The following is a 26,588-nucleotide window of genomic DNA, read 5'->3' as shown; positions in this document are numbered from 1 at the left end:
AATAATTGAGTTATTTGAATAACACAAATGGAAGAATACCAATGAAAATTATACGAATGAATGAATTTATGAAGTAGCCTGTAAGTATTAACATTAATAATAGCATAAATTAAATTATGGAATTTAATAAATTATGACATTTTAGTTACCATATTAAATGTATTGGTTATTACTTTATGAAAATTTCAATAATAATTGCTAATAATAATAATAATAAATTGTTAATATTAGTTATGACGTTTTAGTATTCTAAACTCTAATAAAAAAAATATTATAGAAATAAATTCAATTACACAGTTTATTAAATGTATTTTCAGTAGCCTATTAAATCCGATATCATCGCTCATCATGTGTCAATCATCTGATCAATTAAAGCCGCATCGATCTCAGCTGCGCGCGCGATAAAGCGCCCGATCTCGAGCTGAGTCGGTTTGACTCGCTTTTCCCTGCAGTGAAGTCATGTGTTTATTTGTGCTGCTGAATGTCGCTTCAGGGATCTTTCTGCTTCTGCTTCTTAGAGGTCAGATGAAAGTCTCACATTTAACTTTAGCCTAGCCTACTGTAATATTTTCCTCCCCTAATTTATCTCGTTCTGAGAAACTGGTGCAGCAAATAGGTGTCGATGAAGTCACTGCATACTAAATTACAAACGAATACTAGACTATTTATCCTGTCAGAATATTTTATTTTCAAACACTTCTAACTTTAAGTCGTTTCAGTTTCATAACGTGCTTTAGGTTAACTTATTTCAGAATGATAGTATCTTAATAAGTTATATAAATAACATATAAATATATATAATTAAATACTTCCATTCTTGTAGTCTTTGCCTTAAATTCCAAATTTAAACTTGAAGCTGCCAGTGTGAATGTTTGTATGAATCTGTGTTCTCTCTCTCTCTCTCTCTCTCTCTCTCTCTCTCTCTCTCTCTCTCTCTCTCTCTCTCTCTCTCTCTCTCTCTCTCTCTCTCTCTCTCTCTCTCTCTCTCTCTCTCCCCATTATTTTTGACAAATTTATTTTTCTTCATCGGAATGGTACGGAACTTGGTAAAGGTTTTGGCACTTGCTAAATCTTAATGAAAGCTCTCTTTTTTTTTTTTTTTTTGATCAAGCTCAAATTTGGAACATTTATGGCTTTGATTTTCCTTGCAGTTTTAGAATAAAATATTTTTTGGGAAATATTTATTTCATATAAAATTTGAAAATGGTATTTTTGACATTTTTAATAACAAATGTAAAATTCAATACCTTTTAAGTTTGCTTTTTTAAAAACTTTTTTCACTGTGTCCCCTTTAAAAAGAGACCCAACTGAAGTCCGTGCTCCAAAGCATCCAATATTTATGACAGTTAAGTTGGAAATGTCTTTTTTTTTAGGTCTATGCTCAAAAAGTGAATAAATGGATATAACTACTGCATCTCATTTTTGACCGCCACTCGAAGAGCACCAGAATGTTAAGCACATTTCTACCATGATGTAGGCCTATACATTGTGCTTGTACATCTTGGTAGTTTTTGTTGTAATGCTTTTGTGTTGATTTAAATAATAATGTAAAATGAGTGCATTCCAGTATTGAGGATCTAATGTTGTGCTGTCTCTGCTCCAGCTGAATGTATTGTGGCTGCAGAGGCTTCTGAACATGTTCCCCTGCGCTGCAGATTGGGCTTCAAACCCTGTAAGGACGGGTCAGAGTGTGTTCTCTACAGCCATGTGTGTGATGGTGAGATTGACTGTGCTGATGGCTCTGATGAAGATGAATGTGCATCTGTCTGCAGCATGGGTACGTTTTATAGCCTACATTTGTAACAAACATTTTTATTAATACTTGACTCCCAAGTTGATTTCCAGAATACAGGGTTAATAAATTATAACAACATGCATCAATATTAGGGATGCATGATGCACCGATGTAGTGGCCAGTAATCGGTATCGGCTAATAAAAGCAATTATTTTCTCTATCGGCCATTGGCCGATTGTTTAAAAACAGCCGATGATCAGGGCTGATTATCTCCTGTCAATCAAAAGCGTGTGGGAAAATGTCAGACTGTAAGTCACGCTGTGTGTGTTGAAATTGGTCATAAAGACGAGCACATAAAAACTGCACATCTGAGTTGTAGCTATTCAAACATTTCAGTTTTTGTGTAATTAATACATCTGAAAATAAATAGCATTTGAATATAATAGTTTGGGTTCTTGTACATTTTACCTCTAATATTATAATGTACCAAATGACAGGGTTTACAGCATTAGTTCGAAGGGGTTTTTTTTCTTTAAAGGGGTGGTATAATGCCCTTTTCACATGATGTAAAATAAGTCTCTGATGTCCCCCGAGTGTGTATGTGAAGTTTTAGCTCAAAATACTGCACAGATATTTATATATAGCATGTTAAAATTGTAATTTTTTTAGGGTGAGCAAAAACGCACCATTTTGTCTGTTCCTTTAAATGCAAATGAGCTGCTGCTCCCGACACAGGGGGCGGAGCTTCAACAGCTTGCACTCACACACACATGCATTGAAAATTTCAAAAACTTTTAGCCTTTTATGTTCAAACCAGAGTCAGACAATGATGGAGAGACTCAAGAAGTGACAACATGTAGAAGCAAAAGGACATTTCTGAATGGTTAGTTGATGAATTTAGCTAGCTTATGTTAAGAGTTCTATTCATTGATTAGCATATTCTGTCTTGATAATCTATAAATCGTCTTCCGGGGGCGGGGTTTATGTAAATTTAGGTTTGGTAATGTCACTAACCCGGGAGGAATGTTGTGTAGTCTCTACCAGCCGTTTGTTGAAGTCCTTAAAAAGCGATTTCTTTAAAAGCAAATATCTCCCTTTGCTTTGAACTTTGAGCGTTGTAACTTTGCAGATGTTGTTTATGCTCAAACAGCAACATTACACACTAACTAAAGTTAGAAAAGTGAAATCATAATCAACCACCCCTTTAAGAAAATCAAACTATCCGTATCAGCAGATATCATTCCGAATAATCGGCTGGTGTTATAATGGTGTTATAATAATTGAGCTGGTGTTATTTAACATAACATTACTTAAACATGTCAACTATAGTTGCAAAGGCAACATTTCTCATTTTCATTTAGTTTAACTTGATATACTAAAATAGAAGCTAGAAAAAAAGAGGGAAAAAAATACCAAAAACTAATAAAAATGAGAACTGCACCACAAAATTACTAAAACCTTAAGTAAAAATGAAAACGGAACATAAATAACTATAATACTATCTCAATTATAAAATGAAACGAAACTGAAATGCAGAATTTATTATAATTTCTGGCCTTGGTGCTCATATTAATTGGTTAATGTCTGATAACCACTTTTTAGATTCATATAGTTATAATTGTTCTATAGTCCAAGGTGAACGTGATTTCACCAAGTACCACATGTTCCTGGATCAACATCTTTGTTGATCCTGGAACAACTTTCCAATCAACCAATCAGATTTGAGGAACAAGTTTACAGTTTGTCAAGTTTAGGCTTAAAACCAGGGTGAGGTGCTTCAACATCAGTGTTATTCACCTATCATTTCCCTCTGATTTTAGGGAAAAGTTTGGGTGGGGTTAGGATAGGGTTAGGACTAAATTTTGGGGCAGGAATGTTATTCCAGGATCAACAAAATATGTTGATCCAGGACATGTCTGTCTTGGCAAAATCACGGTGACCGTCAGTCCAAGTATTCAATGCAATTACATCAGATGTAACTAATTCAATTACAGAAAATGAAGAGATCCCTTACTTTACTTTTTCAAGGGAAAAGTAATTAAATTACAGCAATTAATTACTTGGCAATGCATTACATCCAACACTGGCCACCTGATTAATTTATTACACTATTTATAGCAGGCTTCTAAGAATGCTGTAATAATTCCATCTGTCCTCAGGTCAGTTTCAGTGTGCTCATGGGAAGAAGTGCATTGAGCAACGGCAGAAGTGTGACGGTGTGGCTCAGTGTCAGGATCGCTCAGATGAAGTCGACTGCTTTAAGGAGGGCTGCGCTCTTCGTTGTGACGAAACCCGATGCATCCCAGAATCCTTCATCTGTGACGGAGATGCAGACTGTGCGGACGGCAGCGATGAGGCCAGCTGTGGTAGGAGTTTTGTTTAGACTTCTGTATTTACTGGATTCTAGCTATGCTAGAGGAAGTGTAAAATCATCTGCTTGGACCATTGATGGGCTCAGAATGGAGCCTAGCATACTGATTATGGCATACTATTATAAAATGGATATACATTGCATACTTAATTCGGAGAGTGGCAATTAATCTCAATGGATATAACTGGTTATTTTATTGTAACACATGTGGGAAAAGAACTGTGCTTAATTGAAGTAGCCTACATAAGTGCAAACTCAATATTATATATAAACTCAAAATATAAAGTATATTTCTGAAATAAATAAACTTCTTGCAGATAATATATTAATGAAAAGACCACTTAAGTGTATTTGGAGTACACTTTCATGACTTAACAAAAAGTGCACTTTGTAATATCACGTTAAAAGTTGTACTTACTGTTTTAATCTTTTTCATGTTTAAAGAAGTACACTTTTGTTGTGTTGACTCATACTAGAGCGCATGTTAAGTATTTGTAGAGTAGTAATCTGCACAGTATGCTGTATTTTAAAGCGATATGGAGGAGATCAGGAGGAAACTGCGGCTTTGCCGAACTCAACGGCTCTTATGGCAAGCCGTTTTAGCTTAAATTGTACCCAGCATTACTCGTCGTAATTGCATTTTTACTAGTAAGAATTACATTTTAGAGCTCTACAATTCAATTCTTACTAGTCATATGTCTCCATTGTCTTCATTTTTAATTACGGAGCTCTACAATTGAATTGTTACTAGTATTCCAATGAGAGAGCTCTATTTCAATTGTTACTACAAAGAATGCAATTGCAGAGCTCTTTAATTCAATTACAGAGCTCTGCAATTATACATATCTTTAATTCGTTTTTTTACTAGTAAAAATTCAATTGTAGAGCTCCGTAATTGGAATTGTTACTAGTAAGAATTGAATTGGAGAGCTCTGTATATGTAATTCTTACTAATTGAATTGTAGAGCTCTCTAATTGTAATTGCTACTAGTAAGAATTGAATTGTAGTGATCTCTAATTGAATTCTTACTAGTAAAAATGCAATTACGACGAGTAACGCTGGGTACAATTTAAGCTAAAACGGCTTGCCATACGGCTCTGGCCGAACTGTGCTATAAATTAAATGCCATTGGCTATCGAGCTGTTCGATATATCCCACCCTGTCTTCCTGTTTCAGTGGAAATAACGTCAACACATTAAATAATGCTGCGCGTTTAAAAAAAAAAAAAAAAAGGTAATTGCGAGTCTCTCACATTTCAGATTTTATAACTTGCGATTCCGATTTTATAACATGCCATTCAGATTTTTCCCAAATGCAAGAACGTCAATTGTGTTTCCTCTGGTCTTAGATGTTAACCCTAATGAATATGATGAAGACAACACTGAGAATGAAGTAAAGTCAGCGGAGGATGAAGTCTCAAACGCTCCAGCAACTAAAGGACCTCTGCGCTGTTCTATCGGCTCTAGGCCATGTAGAGACGGGACGGACTGTGTGCTGTTTAATCATGTGTGTGACGGCGAGTTTGACTGTAAGGACGGGTCTGATGAAGATGAGTGCCCTTTGCAGTGTGAATCTGGTGAGGAAACCACATAGCAATACTCCCATTTAGGCACTTTTACATGTTGAGAAAATGTCCTCAATTCCTGCTTCAGCGTTAACTTAATATTCCGTCTATCTGTCCTCAGGTCAGTTTCAGTGTGCTCAGGGGAAGAAGTGCATTGAGCAAAGGCAGAAGTGTGACGGTGTGGCTCAGTGTCAGGATCGCTCAGATGAAGTCGACTGCGTTAAGGAAGGGTGTGCTCATCGTTGTGACAAAACCCGATGCATCCCAGAATCCTTCATCTGTGACGGAGACGCAGACTGTGCGGACGGCAGCGACGAGGCCAGCTGTGGTAGGAGTTTAAATTCACTCTTTCTTGAGGGAAGCAACTTTGGTTAGCTGTCAATAGAAACATAAGATTACTTTTGTGTGTCCATTGCAGCATTGTTAACTAAAACAATTAACAATTTTCACTCATTGAAATAAAGCTAAATTAAAAAATAGAAATTAGAAATGTTGCCAACTAACCGAAATAAAATGTGTAACGATGACAAAAGCAAATTACTAAAACTTGAAAAGTTAAAACTGAAAATATAAAACTTAAAGCTAATTCAAAATATTAATAAATACAAAAAAGCTAAGTGAAATAAATATACATTTTAGATGAACATTTCTAAACTCGAAATGTGCCTTAGCAACTAACTGAAATAAAATGTTTAAACTAAACAAACTGAAAATATAATAAAAATAAAGTAAAATTGAAAATAAATGTTAAAAAATGTAATAAAATTGACAAGCACATAAAATTACTAAAGTAAATTAAAAAAATATTTAAAAATGAAAACAAATTCAAAATATTAATATTTACTAAAGTAAATTAATAATATAAAAATAAGATGCTAAAATAACTGCTCCATTATGCATGGTTTCTGCAAGTTGTCATGGTTACTCATTGTGTTTCTAATGATAGCACACCTGTTCTGTGTTGAGTTCTTTTGCCTGTGTATTAAAGACCTTCAGATCTCTCCACTCTTTGTCTGGTGTTTGTGTTCAAGTACACACGGTTACTTCGCTTGACTACTCCGTAAACTCCGTAGTAGTTACTCTATATTTGAAGAGATACCCTTTTCATCGCCATCCTTTGTGGACCAGATCGTGACAATAACAGACATGACAGACAGACAGTCTGAAAAAAGTATTGATTTTTTTTTTTTTTATTGACTTAAAAGCACGTTTTCCATCCCGTGTCCCGTAGGTGAGGAGAGTTGCAGCAGTGCGGAGTGGCAGTGCAGCAGCGGTCAGTGCTTGTCGGTCAGTATGCGCTGCGATGGACACCCGGACTGCAGAGATCATTCTGACGAGGAGGACTGCTCTAAACCTCCGCCGTGCAGCACGAAACGCCGCTGTCCGAAGAGCCAGGAGTGTCTGCTGGACGAGTGGATGTGTGACGGAGAGATGGACTGCAAGGATGGCACAGATGAGAAGGTGTGCGTTACATGACCAAAAACACATTATTAAAGGAACATGATTCCTTTAGTTGTTGTAAACCCCTTTGACTGACTTTCCCATGTGGGACAGAACTGTAAGGAGTCTCCAGTGCAGTGCGGGGAGTTCCAGTGGCCGTGCTCCTCTAACACACAGTGTATTCCACAAGCCTGGCGCTGTGACCGCTCTGAAGACTGTAGCGATGGAAGCGATGAATCTGGTTGTGAGTTTCTACAGTTTTATCTAACTGGAACCGGCTGAACCCAGCTTTGACCCCAATGCAAGAGAATTCCCAAATACTTTAAACATTAGAAATTAGTCAACATGAAATCACTATTGACCCCATTTAATTCAATACACGTTCCTGTTCTAATTGTAAACAACAGTTCTCCAACCTCCTGTTATAGAGATACTTTTAACAATCCCCAATTGATAAAGTTATTGACTCTGAAATATGCCATATTACAGAAGTAAAATGGGTTGCAAGGGTCATTTAGAAATGGATTTTGAGTCACTTCTCAGGAATAAGTTGAGATGATTGTATAGACTAAAATTAAGGAAATATACTCTACCGTTCAAAAGTTTGTGATTTGGTAAGATTTTTACAATGTTTTTAAAGTATCTGGCTGCATTTTTGATCAAATACAGTAAAAGTTTTATATTTCAAAATATTGTTCCATTTTAATATTTAAAAATGTAATTTACTCCTGTTTTTAGCATCTTTACTCCAGTCCTCAGTCACATGATCCTTCACAAATAATTCTAATATGCTGATTTGCTTTTGCTGCTGATTATCAATGTTGATTGTTATGCTTATTAATATTTTTGCGGAAACAGCAGTAAAAAAACCCATTCTGGATTCTTTGAATAGAGTTCAAAAGAACAACATTCATTTGAAATAAAAATCTTTTGTTACTGTTTTTATTTGAAAACATTTGACAAACCCAGACTTTTGAGTGATAGCGTAATATTATTCAATCACTTTTGAAAACCCTGATTGAATATTGTATACATGTAAATAAATAGCATTTCTGTCCACATTGTTTTCATTTTGATACTTTCCTGTATTTCACAGTTTTGGGACAATTTCCTAATTTTACATAAAATTAAAACCATTTCAATGGGATTCTATCTATTGATGATAAACCGTAATGGTTTCACCAATTTTGTAGTCAAATCAGTACTTGATTTGATCTGCATTTGAGCGTCTTGTCTGTTTTAACAGGTCCGAGTGTGTCCTGTCCTCCTCATCTGTTCCAGTGTGGTAGTTCGGAGTGTGTGGACCCGTCTCAGCTCTGTAACGGAGTTACTAACTGTCTGGATGGTTCTGATGAGGGCGGGAGCTGCCAGAAAGATAAATGCTCTGAACAGTTAAAGTGTGCTCAGGATTGTCACAGCACACCTACAGGGACGGTATTCCTCTTTCTGTTCTAATGTTATAAAATTACACTTTTTAATATTAAAACCAGCCTCATAAAGTTTGACTAATAATATTGACATGACAAAAGTTTGGGGTCGATAAGGATTTTGAAGTCTCTTATGCTCACCAAGGCTGCATTTATTTGATCAAAAATACAGTAAAAAAAAAACCATTTTATGAAATATTGTCACAATTGATATTAAAAATAACTTTTCTATTTCAATATTTCAAAATGTTATTCCTGTTATGGCAAAGCTGAATTTTCTTGGAAACCATGATGCATTTTTTCAGGATTCGTTGAATATAAAGTTAAAAAGAACCATTAATTTGAAAATTAATTTTGAACATTATTAATGTATTTACTGTCACTTTTGATCTATTAAATGCATGCTTGCTGAATAAAATAAAAATTACATAAAATAACGTGATTTTAAAAAAGTAGTGTTGACAGGTTTGGGAACCTTTAGGTTCTAAAGTAGATTAAATAATTTTTACAACCATTGATGACAGTCAGATTTGTTAATGTACTACACAAATAGGAATATATATTTATTTACAGTACTGTGCAAAAGTCTTAGGCATGTTAATAACCTAAATATTATAATAAAATAATATAAATATCAGTTATTTATATCTTTTGCTATTTAATTGTAATCCAGTGAGATTTGTGTATGCACAAGGAGTCTAAATCCTGAAGAACTGCGGGAACGTCTCCGAGATGCTTGAAGAAACCTATCAGCAAAGCTACAGTACTGTGAAAAGCACTGGCACTTGTGTTAAAATGCTGTAAAGTGAGAATGCTTTCAAAAATAAAATCACAAATTGAATTTATGATTTAACTTCTATTAACTAATTCAAATCAATATATGGTGTAACGACCCTTTGCATTTAAAACGGCTTTGGTCCAGGTACACTTGCGCACAGTTTTTCAGGGAGCTTTGCAGGAAGGTTTCTTCAAGCATCTCAGAGACGTTCCCACAGTTCTTCTGGAAGTTTGGGGATTAACATGCCTAAGACTTTTGCACAGTACTGTACATAAATAAAATGCATATTGAAATAACTTTTGTTAGGTGTTGCAAAGATCATATAACCTAAATTTAGGTAGGAAAGTTTCAATAAAATTGAAAAAGCAGAAAGGTAATATGGCTGATCTTACAAAAACAGATCTCATTGTACTCCACATGACCCAATGAATCTAAAAGGCTTAAATTAAAAGCATTTTATCAATGTTGACCAGTTGGCGGCACTGTCCTCAAACATGTAAATATCAGGGCGAAGCTCTTGGTGCTTGGCCTCTTATTGTGATAACTGCTTTTAAATTCCTTCCACTGTTTTTATTTTCTTCCTATAGCGCTGTTGGTGCAGGATCGGCTACAAGCCTGTAGATGGTGGTCTGGTGTGTGTTGATGTGGATGAGTGTGTGGACCGTCCAGACTTCTGTTCACACTACTGTAACAACACTCAGGGTTCATTTGTGTGCTTTTGCAGTCAAGGTTATGTTCTGGAACCTGACGGTCACAGCTGTAAAATCACAGGTATATATTATGAGCAAAAATTTACAATGCATTTTTTTGGGGCGGTTATAAACTAGCATAGGCTTATGTTTGGAATGGCATGCATACTGAGCAGCATACACTATTTTGTTTTTAATGTGTTAGACCGTAAGCATTATGCAACTAATATTATAAACAGTACTGTTTAACAGTACTACATTTTTACATGTCCTAATTGCATGCATTTTTAATCGAATAGTGCCATCCAGTTATCTAAAATAAAGCTATTTAGCATTTCAAAGAGGTTAAACATTACATTTATTTGATCTTCAAAGCTTTCATAATCTTTACTTTTTAAAGACATTTCATCCTGTAGTTTTTAAATTAACATTTTAATGACAGTATATTTATTAAACATAATCAAAATGAATAGAAAACGGTTCAAACTTTGCTGACTTGATTTGTTTTTTTTTAAATAACTTTTTTTTTTCATAACCCACAAACTTTGACACACTCAAGCACCGCAAAGTTCGTTCATTCGCCTTTCTTTACACAAGTTAAATTTTGCCCCTGTCTCAGGTGAGCCGTACCTGCTGGCGTCTGTGCAGTCCGAGGTCTTTCTGCTGGGTCTGAGGAGCTCCAGTCTGGACGTTCTCCTCTCATCAGAGAAGCATTTCGTCCTGTCGCTCGACTATGATTGGCAGCAGCAGAAAGTGTACTGGATCAACCTCAACACTGACAACATAAAATGGCTGTCACTGGATCAGAAGAGCAAAGGAACCATCATTAAAGGTCAGTTATTATTTGGTAACTGAAATAAAGTTGAAATAAAATAAGTATTGGATGGAAAAACTCACACGTTAAAAAAAATTAGACAAACATGTTGAAGTTGAAATACTAAAATAAAATAAATTAAAGCTAAATAGAAATGTAAAACATGCGTCGCGTCTGAACGCGTTGTTGTCTTTGGAGCTCTATCGATTTGATTTATAATTCTTGATTTTACTCTTTAAACTTACTTACAACAAACATTTTCTACTTTTCCTCACTGAGAAGCACTACTGCTCAAACCTCATAGTTACAACGCGGACTGTTGAGCAGACGTGTCTCAAGCCTGTTAGTGATTCTACGCTGGATACTCTTATAGGTTACTCCCGGGGATCACGGCTGAACGCGTCTTCTCAACACTCACTTACAAACATTTTTCACCTATCGTGCGTCTACTCTACACCCGTACCACTTAAAAGACGGATTATATCTAAGACGCTTGTCAGAAATTAGTATTAATTGATAGCATCACTGGTAGTGTCGTTGCTAACTTACTGTCCATCTGTTAAAATGGCGAATATATCAGATGCAAGTAGTCTACCTTTTGGTGCAGGTGAGGACACATTTGAGCTGCACGCGGTACAGTCTGAGCTGGAAGCTGTTGAGAAACAGATCCACGACCTTTTAGTGAGACAGGCCGAGCTGAGAGACCGGCGTTTAGCTCTTGAAACATCACGCGCTGATGCTCACAAATCAGAGATTAATGTTACTAACCGGCTGACTCCGACCTCGTCTACTCCGTGCGTTACTCGGCATCGGTTCCGAGCGCCAAGGTCGCGATCAGCCATGGTCTCGTTCACTCCGGCTCCAACACGCCACCACGAAGCCTGGATATTTCCGCAGCGGAAGACGCGAGTCAGGTCTAGACCAAGACCCTCTCCGACCCTCCCGGTTTTCGAGTTATCCACACAAAACCGCTTCTCCGCTCTTCGCGAAACAGAACGCGATGCTGTGATCATCGGTGATTCCATTGTTCGGCACGTCCATGCTACATCAGGTAAAAATAAGGTGCACAGTCACTGCTTTCCTGGTGCTCGTGTTTCTGAAATCGCTGCTCGCGTTCCCGAGATTCTGAACGATAACGAGCGCGTCGGAACTTTGGTATTGCACGCGGGAGTGAACGACATCAGGCTGCGCCAGACGGAAGTTCTGAAGAAAGACTTCAGGAATCTGATCGATACGGTACGCAGCACATCGCCTGATATAACGATCATTGTGTCAGGACCGCTTCCCACGTACCGTCTAGGACATGACAAGTTTAGTAGATTATTCGCGCTAAATGAATGGTTAACGTCATGGTGCAATGAGCAGAAACTGCTCTTTGTAAATAATTGGAATCTGTTTTGGGAGCGTCCTAGGCTTTACCGTGCTGATGGCTTACACCCAAACAGATTCGGATCGGATCTTCTGTCAGATAACATCTCCAAAACGTTAAATACCTTTTGACTAGTAACCAAAAGTCCAAATCATAGTCTCTGCTGCACCAAATTAACTGATATAAATACTAGTGTAGAACATTGCATAGAAACTGTGTCTATTCCTCGCTTAGTGCGATCAAATAATAAATCTACTGCAGGATCTAGGAAAAATCTAATTGTTATTAAAACAGAAAATGTTGCTATTAGTAAACAAAAACAATTTCTAAAGCTAGGTCTTTTAAACATTAGATCACTCACACCTAAGGCAGTTATTGTAAATGAAATAGTCACAGATAATAGCATAGATGTACTTTGCCTTACTGAAACCTGGCTTAAACCAAATGATTATTTCGGTCTAAATGAGTCTACTCCATCAGGATACTCCTATAAGCACGAGCCCCGTCTGATTGGTCGTGGCGGCGGTATTGCAACTATCTATAGAGATATTCTCAATGTTACTCAGAAAACGGGTTATAAGTTTATTTCATTTGAAGTACTTGTACTAAATGTTACGCTCTTAGATGATAGAAAAACATCCCTATTATCTTTAGCCTTGGCTACCGTATATAGACCACCAGGGCCTTATGCTGATTTCCTAAAAGAATTTGCAAATTTTCTCTCAGATCTATTGGTCAATGTCGATAAAATATTAATTGTTGGAGATTTTAACATACACGTAGATAATCAAAATGATACGTTAGGGGCTGCGTTTATAGACTTATTAAACTCCTTTGGGGTTAAGCAAAACGTTACCGGACCGACTCATCGTTTTAATCATACACTCGATTTAATTATATCACATGGAACCGATCCAACCGATATAGATATCATTCCGCAAAGTGATGATGTAACTGACCATTACATGGTAACTTGCATATTACGTACCCCGGTAATATATCATGCTGCGCCGCGTTATCGATTAGGCAGAACAATCCTTCCATCCACCATAGATCATTTTTCAAATTGCTTATCGGATCTGTCTCAGCTGCTGCCTGAACCTAAACAAACAGATGAACTAGACGAACTAACCAGCACTATGAGCACCGTTCTCTCTGGAAAATGGGATATTGTTGCACCTATGAGACTAAAAAAGGTCAGAGAGAAAATTAAAGCACCATGGTACAACAATACTACTCGTGTTCTAAAGAGAGAAACCCGTAATTTAGAGCGTAAATGGAAACAAACTAATTTAGAGGTTTTTAGAATCGCTTGGAAAGACAGTACGTCACGCTATAAAAAGGCCCTAAAAGCGGCCAGGGCTGAGCATCTCCGCAAACTAATAGAAAATAACCAAAACAATCCTAGGTTCTTATTTAACACCGTGGCTAGACTAACAAATAAACAAGCGTCACCTGAACAAAATATTCCGTTACAGTTTAGTAGTAATGATTTCATGAATTTTTTCACTGAGAAAATAGAAAACATCAGATCCACAATTGTAAACGTTCAATCTTCAATCGCGCCTTATAATTCAGCCTCGATTATCACCCCGCAAGAACAATTACAGTGCTTTACAACTATAGAACAAAAAGAGTTAAATAAATTTATCATTTCCTCTAAAACAACAACATGTTTATTAGATCCCATACCAACTAAACTATTGAAAGAAGTGTTACCTATAGTGGAAGAGCCTCTCCTCAATATTATTAACTCGTCTTTATCTTTAGGTCATGTTCCAAGAACATTTAAATTGGCAGTTATAAAACCACTAATTAAGAAACCACAATTAGACCCAAATAACCTAGCAAATTATAGACCCATTTCAAATCTTCCTTTTATGTCCAAAATATTAGAAAAAGTTGTGTCTGCCCAACTGGGCTCTTTCTTGCAAGAAAATGACACCTATGAAAAGTTTCAGTCTGGGTTCAGGCCGCATCATAGCACTGAAACTGCGCTCGTTAAAATCACAAATGATTTACTCTTAGCTTCTGACCAAGGCTGTATCTCAATACTAGTTTTACTTGATCTTAGTGCTGCGTTCGATACTATAGATCACACAATACTCTTAGATCGGCTACAAAACTATACCGGTGTTCAAGGACAAGCATTAAGCTGGTTCAGCACAATTTTCTTTTATTAAATCCAGATAAGACAGAGGTAATACTTATCGGTTCAAAAAACCGCCCACAAAACCTCCTTCAATACAACTTTAACATAGTAGGGTGTCCTGTTACTTTATCCTCTACAGTAAAAGACCTGGGTGTTATATTAGATTGTAACTTGTCTTTTGAAAATCATATTTCATATGTTACAAAAACAGCCTTTTTTCACCTTAGAAATATTGCTAAATTACGTAACATGCTATCTGTTTCTGATGCAGAAAAGCTAGTTCATGCATTCATGACCTCGAGACTAGATTACTGTAATGCTTTATTAGCTGGTTGTCCTGCATCCTCAATAAACAAGCTACAGTTAGTCCAAAATGCCGCCGCTAGAGTTCTTACTAGATCAAGAAAGTTTGACCATATAACACCAATTTTATCATCACTACATTGGTTACCTATAAAGTTCCGTATTAATTACAAGGTATTGCTACTGACTTATAAAGCCCTAAACGGCTTAGCTCCAGTTTATTTAACGGATCTTCTATCGCCCTATAATCCATCGCGCTCTTTAAGATCACTAAATTCGAGGCTTCTGGTCATACCTAGGATATCCAGATCCACCAAAGGAGGGAGAGCATTTTCACATTTAGCACCAAAACTCTGGAATAGCCTTCCTGATACTGTTCGTTGCTCAGATTCGCTCTCCCAGTTTAAAACTAGATTAAAGACGCATCTCTTCAGCCAGGCATTCATATAATATTTTAATCTTACAGTTAAATCCGGTCTCTACTTCATAAACGCCAGAGGAGAACTGGCCCCCGACTGAGCCTGGGTTCTCCCAAGGTTTTTTTTTTTCTCCATTAGGTCACCTAATGGAGTTTTTCGGTTCCTTGCCACTGTTGCCTTTGGCTTGCTCAGTTGGGGATACTTAATTTGATTAATCGATTCAACAGTGCTATTGATCTGCATTACCAAACGTGGATGTTTTACACCAGAAACATACACTGATGTACTATTTTATTTAATACTGTGAAGCTGCTTTGATACAATCTGTATTGTGAAAAGCGCTATATAAATAAAGTTGACTTGACTTGACTTGACTTGACTTAAAACCTAAAAATTACAAAATATGAATAAATACTATAATAGTACATAAATAATACCAAAATAACAGTTAAAGGTGAGATGCAATAAAATAAAGGAGCCTTCTACATTTTTGTCCCTTTAAATCCACTTATAGTGTTGGTCAAGGTTATTTGCACAAATGTAATAATTTAGAACTTAATTTGGTACATAATTTGAACTAAAATGAGAGGCATTAAATTCTGACATTTATGCTAATGCCTGACCTGACTCGACAGGTCATGTTGCAGAAACACTCAGTAGGTGTAAATGTGTAAAAGTATTCATGTTTTTGACATCGCAGAATTGGGAATGTAAGTGTCTATCTTTATACGTCAGGTATAAATGCAGAAAGTCTGGCAGTGGACTGGGTGGCGAGGAACCTCTACTGGGCCGACAGTGTCAACGGCCAGATCAATGCAGTGGGACTGGAAAATGATGCCGCCAAAACCACAGATCGTGTGACGATCCTGGGTGAAGATCTCGGCCAGCTTCGCTCCATCGCTCTCCTGCCACAGAAAGGGTTAGAATAAACATTGTCACATTATTGGTTAGCTATTTTGGATGGATGGGTGGATGGATGGATGTTAACATGCATTTCTAAAAAAAAAAAAAAAAAAATTCTTGGTGTAATTACATTTATTCATATTTGAGAACCACTGATTTTGAATGTCTAATGTAAGCTGACCCTGATATATTTGTCATCCTTTCAGAATAATGTTCTGGTCCGAAACGGGGGACGAGGCTCAGATAGAAAGGGCAGGAATGGACGGCTCAGACAGACGTGTGCTGGTCAGTCACTCTCTCCGGTGGCCGGTCAGTCTGACTGTGGACTCCATTCATCACAGAATCTACTGGACAGATGAGAAACTCAAGTGTATAGGATCAGCCAATATTGATGGAGGAGATATTAAGGTAGTGGATGTCCACCAGGCCGTTTGAGAACTGTAGCATTTCACAAAATGTATAATAGGGCAAAATACTACAGTAGCTTCTAACATGCTTTGCTAGTACTTGAATGTATTTAGTTGGATACCTTGTTTCTGGATCAACATTTCTGTCCATCAATCCATGTGTTAGTCTGTTAGATACAGTGGTGGATGAAGTACACAACTCAATATTTCATTAGGGCAATACTTTCACTCCAGTATACATACTCCTTTTCAATTTCACTCCACTAAAAGTAGTTGAAGTTGCTGATGATTTAAGTGTGCAAATAAGTTAAATATACCATATACAGTAGTATTTTAAAATTGAGGGGAAAATAATTTGTGTAAATATGTGGCGCAACAACTATATACAATGTACACACATCACATGGGCCAAAATGCGTTAACATTGTAACATTGAGAAACATTTTAGTTATTTGATACCGCTACAGATGTTGAGAAATGCAGACATGTCCACATTCATGCATTTCAAGTCATAACGTAAATATGATTTTCATTTACAATAATCAATACTAAAACTTGACAGTAACTCTTCACGCCATCAGCTGCATCCGACAATATTCCATGTCTTGGCTCCTTCTGACTAGATCATTGAATCTTAATAGTTTATTCAAAAACAGCTGTAATCAGATCAGTCGTATTTGCAAGTGAATCGTTCAATGTGATTTGTGAACCAATTCAACAGGTTCATTGGTCTCAGGGAGTGGTGATTTAATTCCGTTCAAAATGAGGTATGATTGGTTTTTATGAAATGTAGTAAAGTATAATATGCTTTGAAATGTAGTGAAATAAAAGTAACAATTTCCCCAAATAAAAATGGTCTGATAAACGGATACTTGAAGTCCACCACTGGATAGACATGGGTCCTCAATGAAAGAAAAGATGAGTTGAAGATATGATCAATTAGATTCCAGCATCTTTTAAAAACAGAATTTCCCCCCTCCATCTTCCATTATTTTGCAGATCTTGCAGCTGATGGAGACTCCCAGTCCATTCTCTGTGTCTGTATTCAATGATAAGGTCTACTGGTCTGATACTAAAAGAGGAACCATTCAGAGAGCTCAGAAAACCACGGGCAAACAGCACCAAGTCCTGCTCAAGCGTCCTGGACAGCCATTCGGTTTGAAGGCAAGTATGATCAGTGATCAGTAAAGTGTATGCTTGCTTTGAAACATGCATGTGTAGGATGTAATGAAGTTTAAATCGGGTGCTTGTGTGCCTCTGCAGGTCATTCATGCACTTTTCCAAGTGGGCGTCTCTAACCCCTGTGCTTCCCAGCACTGCTCTCACCTGTGTGTGTTAGCACCAGGGCTGAAGGCCGTTTGCAAGTGTCCATCTCAGTTGATGCTGGATGAAGATAGACTCACCTGCTCCAAACCCAAAGACTCCTCTTTCCTGCTGTTTCTTTCTCCTGCTGCAGTCACACAGGTGTTGCCGTTAATACCTGATGGTTAAAATTAAATGTTAGAAGTCATCAGTGTTTATTGAGTAGGTCATCTTACCGTGATTTTGCCAAAATATGATGGTCAAAATGACAATTGAAACTGTGGTCTCTTCTGGTTCTAGCAAATGGTCGGGAAAAGGGTTCGTTAGTACTGTGTTTGACAGCAATGTTTTATGATGCATTTTCAGTCAGCATCCCCGATGTATGCGTGTTTGAATACACGGCATATGATCCAGTTAAAAGGTCAAGCACACCTCTAGTTGCACCAAACGGAATTGCGAAAGTAATGATTTGAAGGGATTGTTCGGAGTAAAATCAACCTAGGGTTGATCAACCCCCTTTCAGGACATTGCTGTTTTTTTATAATTATTTTTTTGACTTGAAAGCTTAAAGTTGGCATGACATTTAAAATTTATCCTTTCTATTTTCTAAATTAATAATTCTGAACACAATGTGCATGGAACACAAAAACATCTTAACCAATGGATGGAACTTTTTCGATTATCCATTGCACTCGGATGCTTGTCACAAAATGGAAGAGATCATTTGTCACCAATGTAATGTTATCTAGCTGGCTAACATGGGTGAGGTGTAATCTAAAGTGAAGAATTTTATATATTTATATATATATATATATATATATATATTTCAAACATTCAAACCAAAATATCTGACCTCCTGTTGGTCGGAGCTAATAACTGTAAATTAGAAAGTAGTCCGGCTCGATGAGAACAATATACATACCGATTTTTGTGATTCTAGGAAAAACTAAGCCCCCATTTTTGACTAAAGGTGGCACTACTGAGCCCCTCACCACGCCCATTTCTGAAACTTTGCACATGTCTGCTTGTATATATATATATATATATATATATATATATATATATATATATATATATATATATATATATAAGGGATGGCCCGATACCGATACTGGCATCGGGGATCGGGCCGATACTGTCCTCATATACTCGTACTCGTACTCATAAAAATTCGCCGATACCACGCACCGATACCACGTACATTTTGCAAAACGAAACTGGCCGCCGCGAGTGCTTTGTGGAGGTGAACGGACTGAGGCATAGGAAAGTATAATGTAGGCGGTTTGGGCTCATTTCACATGGTTCGTACAAGGTGCGTGTGTATAGTAACATAGCTGTGGTGCGCGAGCTGATAAGAGAAAAACGCGCAGTGGATTAAGTGCACAACGGCACAGACGCGCGAGCTGGTCGAGCACATCCCTTTAAACAGACATCAGTGGAAAGTTTGTTCAGTCGGATGTCAATGGCAAAGAAAAGAAAACGAGGCATGTAGCTTATTAACGTTAACTGACCAGAGAGAGAGCGAGCGAGTGAGCGCACTTCTGTTGAATGCTCTTGATTGCTGATCGTTCACTCAGCACATGTTATTTGGATGAAAACTAAATCGTTTAAGTAAAGTAAAACATGAACTGTTACCTGATTTAAGTATAACGAGTGGTTCCCTACATTATTACAGGACGTGTGCAAGTCAAGAAGTTCCATGAACGCAAACATCCAAAGCGCGTGCCCCGCAAACCAGCATCTTAGCGCGCGAATACTGAATTAAATTGTCTTGCACTTGTACTGACGAATTCACACAAAATTAGGTAAAAACGCCCGTCTTGGCGAGTATCCTATAGTAAACAAAGTCGGTTATATCTCAAATGAACGTAGCATGTTCAAATGCGGTCCGTGCGTTCGGTCTTAAAGGGGCAGCAGTTTAATAAACCTGCTTGTTTTAATGTTAATCACACAAAGGATAAAGAAATTACTCACTGCTCTTGACTAAATAGGCTACCCTTTTCAACTTTACAAAAATATCTATCTATATATAATTTATACAGTAATGAATATGCTTTATTTCACATTTGATTACTTTATTCAAATTTCTGTACCTGTTAGATCTACCCGAAAAACTCTAATTCTAACTGCTAATTCGATTGTTTGTTCTTATTTTGTTACTGACTGCTTACTTGTTTTAAATTCACATTAATTAAGATGGTAGTTTTTGTTGTAGTATCAAGATTGGAATAAATAATTGATATTTCACTGGTTTTGACAAACATTTGAACATTTGAATTCGATGAACAAATTAAGCAAACTAATATGATGTATATTCTTTTGGTTTATCAACTAATACATTTAAAAATTACAAATGCAGTGTAAATTCAGGTATCGGTTTACGGTATCGGTATCGGCGAGTACCAAAAATCAAAGTATCGGTATCGGACTCGTTCTGCAAAAAGTGGTATCGGGACATCCCTAATATATATATATATCTCTATCTTGAAAGCATCAATGAGCATGTGATAAACCACAAAGAAATCAGTAATGTTTTGCATTATAGGCTGTGCTACTGTTTTCCAGCAAAAACAGTGTTTATGGATTTGAATTACATTTATAGTTTATAAATTCCAGATTTTGTAAGCAAAAAACTGAAGAAATAGAAAAAAAGCTAGATTTAAAAATATTTTGTTTTTATATTTCTAACAAATATAAAATTACATTAAATATGAAAAAAAATGTAAAAAATCCTTTTCAATTGAGTACTTCATACATCTTTTAAAAGTCTCCTATGCAGGGTTAAGTGTATTAAACTGATTAAGTTTGTCTTTCTCTCAGATCTATTTACAGAACAGAGACAGTGGCGTGAACCTACAAAAGTGGCCCGAACATCGCCATTTAGACCTTCCCAACATGAACAAGCCAACCATGTTAGATTTAGTGCTGCGTGACCTGACCCTGTACGTGTCTGATGGTGGTCAGCCCGTCGTGAGACTCTTCAAGATGAAGGACAACACGCTGGTGCCTCGTGGGAAACTTCTCCAGCTACATAAAGACTCGCTGCGTGTGTTTGCCGTGGACTGGATCACCCTGAATGTGTACTGGAGCAGCGAGAAGCTGCCTGGCCTGCAGGTCACCTCACCGGACGGCACACACACCAGTGTGTTGATACAGGACGGCGTCGGAGCCATTGAATCCATTGCTTTGGACCCACCCAGTGGGCGTCTCTGCTTCTCAAACAAAGTCCAGGGAGGTCAGGTGACCAGGGTGGAGTGTGCCTATATGAATGGACAGAACAGGACAGTGGTGTGGAATAGATCAGTCCGGCTAACTTCACTGCTCTTGACGGATGAAGGGAATAAACTGTACTGGGCTGATACTGGTATGCTTTTTGTATCAAAAATACAGTAAGAACATTAATATTGTGAAATATTAAATTTAAAATAACTTTTTTCTATTTGAATATGGTAAAGCTGAATTTTCAGCATCATTACTCCAGACTTCAGTGTCACATGATCCTTCGGAAATCATTCAAATATGCTGATTTGCTGCTCAAGAAACATTATCGTCAATGTTGTAAACCGTATTGCTGTATAATATTTTTGTGGAAACCATGATACATTTTTAGGATACTTGTGTTCAGTATATTAAACGTCTTTACTGTAACTTTTTACCCACTGTTGCTGAATAAAAGTATTAATGTTTTAAAAAATCTTGAGCTGATATAATGAAATATACTGGACTTTTCTCTAGGTCTTGCAGTAATTGGTTCAGTTGGCATAGATGGTTCTGGATACAAGGAAATAAAGACAGAAGGCAGCTTGATGGCATTTGCTTTGATTAACAAAGTGCTTGTTTGGATTACTAAAAAAGGTACATTTGTACGGGGAAGTTTTGTGCTCTTCCTGTGGGAAAAGCCAGGTCATACCAGCTTAAGGTGGTTTTTAACCTGATCAAATCTCCATTGTTATTTAGACTCCACTAAGTGTTGGTTCAGTGATGATGAGCATGTGGGGAAGCTGTGGTTTGAAGTGGACACAGAGATCGTCAGTCTGAAAGCATTCACAAAGTCGAGACAAAAAGGTGAGCAGAAAATCATTTCAAACCTGGTAAACTTCACTTAAGATAACTGTGGGCAGTTGAGCATTGCAAGAGCCGTGATGCAGTGGTAGCAGAGAGTCATGTCGCTCTAGTGGAGACACAGACTGTCGTTTCCTGATCTCGTTCTCCCCTCCTATCTGTCTCTCCTCTGTCCTGTCCATTAAAGACATGCAAATTATGGAGCATTAATTATTCTGTTTTATATTTCAGGCACTAATCTCTGCTCTAATGGTAATGGAGGCTGCAGTCACCTCTGTCTTGCGTTCCCCGGAGGAATAACGTGCCATTGTGCCCATGATCACCGCCTGGTCAACGGCAAAGAGTGCAGCTCCGACCCCCGCTGCCCTGAAGCCACCAAACCTTGCCTGAGCGAGGACCTCTGCCTACCTCTGGAGAAGTTCTGCAACGGCGTCGCGGACTGCCCAGATCATTCTGATGAGAACTGTGAGGAATCACCAAACCCCACCCTTTGGCTTACATTTTTGAAGTATTTTAGGGAGAAAAAGTTGCCTTTACTAACAGTGTGCATTATGCACACTTATTTTTCTATTAATTTTTCTGTTTTGTTTTGTTTAATTTTAGTTGAAGTTTTGTCATTTGTAATAGTTATTTTGTGTGTTTAATGTTTTTAGTTATTTTAGTTCAAGTTAAACTACATTAAAATGAGAAATGCTGAACGTTTATGGTCAGGAAAAGGGTTTGTTAGCTCTGTTTCACAGCAATGTTTTATGATGCACTTTCAGTCAGCATTCCTGATGTATGCATGTTTGAATACACAGCATATGATCCAGTTAAAAGGTGAAGCACACCTCTAGTTGCACCAAACGGAATTGCGAAAGTAATGATTTAAAATAAATTCTGAATTAGGCTATATATTTTTTTTTCTGAAAGTTTCTCAAAAATAAATTATTTCAGTTAGGTTTTTATTTTAAGTACCTTTTCTTTCTTTTTTTTAAGTTCTAGTTAACTATAATAACTCGTTTGCTCTTCTGTTTTGATTTCTCAGGTCTCCAAGATGCACATAAGAACGTTCGGATCAATCCTAAATCGTTCCGTCCAGGTTTGAGTGAGAACGTCATACCAGAGAACGTGGAGTCTGGGGAGTGTGGCTTTAAGCGGTGTAACGGCAACGGTAAATGTGTGACCCAGAACGGAGCGACCGTGTGCATCTGTGAGCCGGGTTATGGTGGAGAGCTCTGCCAGGATGTTTCAGGAGGGTTTTCACAGGGGCCGGTTCTGTACGGGGTGGCTGGACTGTGTGTCGCTGTGGTCGTCCTGGGGGTTGCCGTCGGCATCATTCAGAAGAGAAAAGCCACAAATCAGAGGTACACTGTAATCTGCTTGCTTTTATTTGCTCAAGAAGGTTGAAACCATATTGGTAATGAGCATTAAAGTATGTGTGTTTAGGCAAGCAGCACAGGCTGTGGATGTGCAGGAAACGGGCATGAAGGATATAGAGAGAAGACCTAAGCCGTCTTCTGAAAAACCTAAAGGAAAAGACACAGAATCGTCAGAGGTAGGAAATAAAATGTAGGGGTGTAACGGTGCATATTTTCATCCTGAACAGTCATGGTTCGGTGCATACAGTCAGATGACAAATACAGTTAGTCACAGGTGATCCACACTCCAATCCAGAGGGGGGCGTGCAGTCACTGTCTCCTAATTTTTTTTCTCCTTCTCGCTCATCTTTCCGTGATTTCTTGAAAAAGCGTAATATCAGAGCCTGACTACGGAGAGCCTGGCCACTCCCTATTAAGCTCTATTGTACCGAATTTTGGTTGTAGTTCCACCAGAGTTCCACTGGGGGCGATCGCCCATGAGTGCAAAATGAATGGGAGTCTATGGGGCTAGACGGCTAAATTTGTCTTTCACCCGATTGCCGTTGAGAAATCTGATTTGATTGTAGGTTTTGCAAGTTCAACATGGGTTATAGGTCGAAAGTTGAATGAACGAGTACTTATGTCCTTTTGATTTCTTACAGGTTGAGTTGTTGCCCATAACACGCTAGCATTCTGCTAATGAACGCTGATTGGTCAGTAAATGACTGATTACGACCAGAGATACCGCTTGATGGCATCGTGTGTTTGTATTTTCGGCGTGGTCTTTTAAAACAACAAAACAAAAACTCTTCTAGCACGTGTGTTTACCTGTGTCAGCTGTGTTGTCGATACCTCGAGAGAAAAGTGCAGAGCACCAAAGTGACTGAAGGATTGCCATAAAGCAGTATCTCTGGTCGTACAATGTGTATGACGTCATTGACATTTTAAAAGACTTTTTAAAGCAAATAAGTGACTGTAAAAAAAAATCTAACACCCAGCAATGTGTAATTTCTTTGCATCTCCTTTTCTAAAGCAACATTCAAATTACTAGACAAATTATATCCTGAGAAAAGTGGATTTCGAGGGGTATAGGTCCATAGACCTCCATTCATTCTGCACTCGTCCTGTGAGCGCCCTCATATGGAACCAGAGTGGAACTGCAACCAGTTCAGAGGCCGGAAGTTTACTGAGAGTGGAACTTCTCCCCTTATTACTATTAGACATTCTCTGGTAATATTGAACTTTTCACATCTGTAAATATATCGAACCGTGACCCCAAAATCGAGGAACGTTCTGAACCATGACTTCTGTGTAGCGTTACACCCCTAATAGAATGGTAATGAGTTTAAAGAATTAATTTACCCAAAAATTAAATGTCATAATCTCACCCTCTTTTAATTCCAAAACCACTTGACTTTTATTTTTACCCTGTCATTGGTGATGAAAACAATTAGCAAAGATGGTGTAATATTCGGTGTGAAAATGCTTCAGAAGGTTTTGGAATGGCTTGAGTCTCTGGACATCTTTTGTCCAGTTTTGTCTTTGCATACATCCGTTCATATGGAAACCGTGTGAACATTCTTTTATGCTCCACAGAAAGAAATCCATATTTGGGTGGGTGACTGAATAATGTGGTTTTGGGTGAACTATTCCTTTAACGTGAGAGAGAGAAATCATGTCATATCTTGTACATGCAAATAAACACACTTTGTTCTGTCTTTAGGAAAATGAGGTAACGTCTGTGGACTAGCTTCATCATGTCAGCTGTAGCATCTTGGTTTCTTTGAAATAAAGTCTTGTTGCGGTTTAACTTTTGCCATCTGTTTTCATAACTATCATTCTGTATTTATTTAATGGGTCACTTACTGACGATAACTTGGTTTACCACACAAGTACAGCAGAAATAAACTTTTGCCACAGCACCACATTGTGTACCTGACATGCCATGAAAGATTCAAGTAAATTAAGAAACCTATTGTGAAATGATCACCTTTACCACAAAATTTTGGGAAGGAAGATGATGGGAAAACTGGCTGCATGGAAACCTTTGGCCTCACCTACAAAATGACCAAGTCAACAAGGGTTTAATGCATTTAAAAACTGTGTAGGAAGGTACAACACTAGAGGAGGTCCTTGATATCTTAAGGTAACAATTTATAGTTTGTCAATCTTTACACTTAAATTTAAAAGGAATTAAATTAAAAATAAAATCTCTTTTCTAAAATGGAATGAAGAATCTCATAATTTGTCACCATTAAAAGCATCACCCCTCGGCTTCCCAGTGGGTTCACCTTTATATTAGGTGAGTTTCACAATTGATAAAATTTAATGTCATTTTTTTTATTTCAAATTAATTATAAGATACGTTATTTATATTTTAATATTAAATTAGTTTACAATTAACTTACATTTAAATTGTAAAAAAAAATTTGCTTTTAAGTATAATGACCTCTCACGTTATCAAGACATGTAATGAAGTGTTTCAGTAAACTGTTTTGGATATGATCCAGAGAGAAAGATGCAGACGTCAGCTGGGTTTTGGTTATGAATATGGACCGGATTATCCGTTCTATGGTCCCTTCATTCAGCCAGATCATTACAATGACTTCACTCCTGAAATTTACATCTGTATCACGCAGACCTTCCATTCCCAGGCCAGTGACGCCCAGGTCACCGTAATGTCCACTGACGTTTGGTGACCTCTGCCCTCCGCCAAGAGGTGGTGATTTAAACAACGACCAACTACCAGTTTTCATCTGTCGACCCCAAGGAGAGGAGCTTGATGGGTGAGGACAGACATCTTTCCCCTGGTCAGTCTGGGTCCAACAATCTTCAGCCATTTTTCGTCATTGTCCCTACTGTCTTCCTCCCCGCATCTGAGGACAGCCAAGTAACACAAATTCCCATGCAAAATACCAATGGGCCAAAAGCACCAGACCCCCTGACGGTCACTGAATCTCACAGAAAACAGAAAGACTGTTAAAGACGTTGGCCTTTGGCAAATCTGTCAATTAAAGGTCATGAAAGTAAATATATATCCTTTTAAAGGCTTGTTCACTCCAAGGACTCCATCACTCTAATTCTATTAGAATAGGCAAGTCCACACCGCAGCTGTAACGATAGTGAAACCTATGAACTACATTATTGGAGTCTCTTTCGATCCTTATAATAAATCATATTAGTTCATTGGTATGGGAGCAAAGTGTGATTGGTGTGAACAGGCCTTTATGAATAAATGAATGGATACATTTTTATTTTTTCATGAAATTGGCAAACTGCAATGAATTTTTCCTACATAATCATTTACTTTTAAACTGCTGGAAGATTTACCAACCAAGGTTATATGTAGATGAAATGTTAAGTACTGTAATAAAAATGTAGCCTCACCCTCATGTTTTTCGAGCCTAATTTTGAATGTGTTGCTGCTTTCATGCAATGAAAGCATATAGTGACCAAGTTTAACAAATGACCAAAGAACAAGCAGTCTATAATTGTGCATATCCCACTTCTTT

At 37.6% G+C, this 26,588-nt stretch overlaps 1 protein-coding gene across 1 annotated transcript; it reads left to right on the top strand.

Annotated features, from left to right (window-relative positions):
- The first annotated feature begins 398 nt into the window (after positions 1–398).
- lrp13 (low-density lipoprotein receptor related-protein 13) lies at positions 399–24,997 on the top strand. Its single transcript, XM_081364820.1, has 21 exons — positions 399–520; positions 1,604–1,777; positions 3,895–4,101; positions 5,456–5,683; positions 5,793–5,999; positions 6,903–7,132; positions 7,226–7,355; positions 8,358–8,545; positions 9,904–10,087; positions 10,625–10,837; positions 15,798–15,981; positions 16,172–16,373; positions 17,372–17,536; positions 17,636–17,836; positions 20,495–21,038; positions 21,410–21,529; positions 21,632–21,739; positions 21,968–22,201; positions 22,764–23,082; positions 23,165–23,273; positions 24,800–24,997. Exons 1-21 carry the CDS (start codon positions 460–462, stop codon positions 24,824–24,826), a joined length of 4,035 nt encoding a protein of 1,344 aa, XP_081220946.1. The 5' UTR covers positions 399–459; the 3' UTR covers positions 24,827–24,997.
- The last annotated feature ends 1,591 nt before the right edge of the window (positions 24,998–26,588 follow it).

The sequence above is a fragment of the Scardinius erythrophthalmus genome (genome assembly GCF_964197995.2).
Source record: "Scardinius erythrophthalmus genome assembly, chromosome: 5".
Taxonomy (NCBI): domain Eukaryota; kingdom Metazoa; phylum Chordata; class Actinopteri; order Cypriniformes; family Leuciscidae; genus Scardinius; species Scardinius erythrophthalmus.
The sequence above is the reverse complement of the archived record's forward strand: the minus strand, read 5'-3'. Positions and strand labels throughout refer to the sequence as shown.

Bases quoted from the DNA above. Each gene is read 5' to 3' on its own strand.
- lrp13 (XM_081364820.1), top strand. From the start codon at position 460: ATGTGTTTATTTGTGCTGCTGAATGTCGCTTCAGGGATCTTTCTGCTT. The intron at 4,102-5,455 runs GTAGGAGTTTTG...CTCTGGTCTTAG, and splicing joins CAGCGATGAGGCCAGCTGTG to ATGTTAACCCTAATGAATAT. The intron at 6,000-6,902 runs GTAGGAGTTTAA...CGTGTCCCGTAG, and splicing joins CAGCGACGAGGCCAGCTGTG to GTGAGGAGAGTTGCAGCAGT.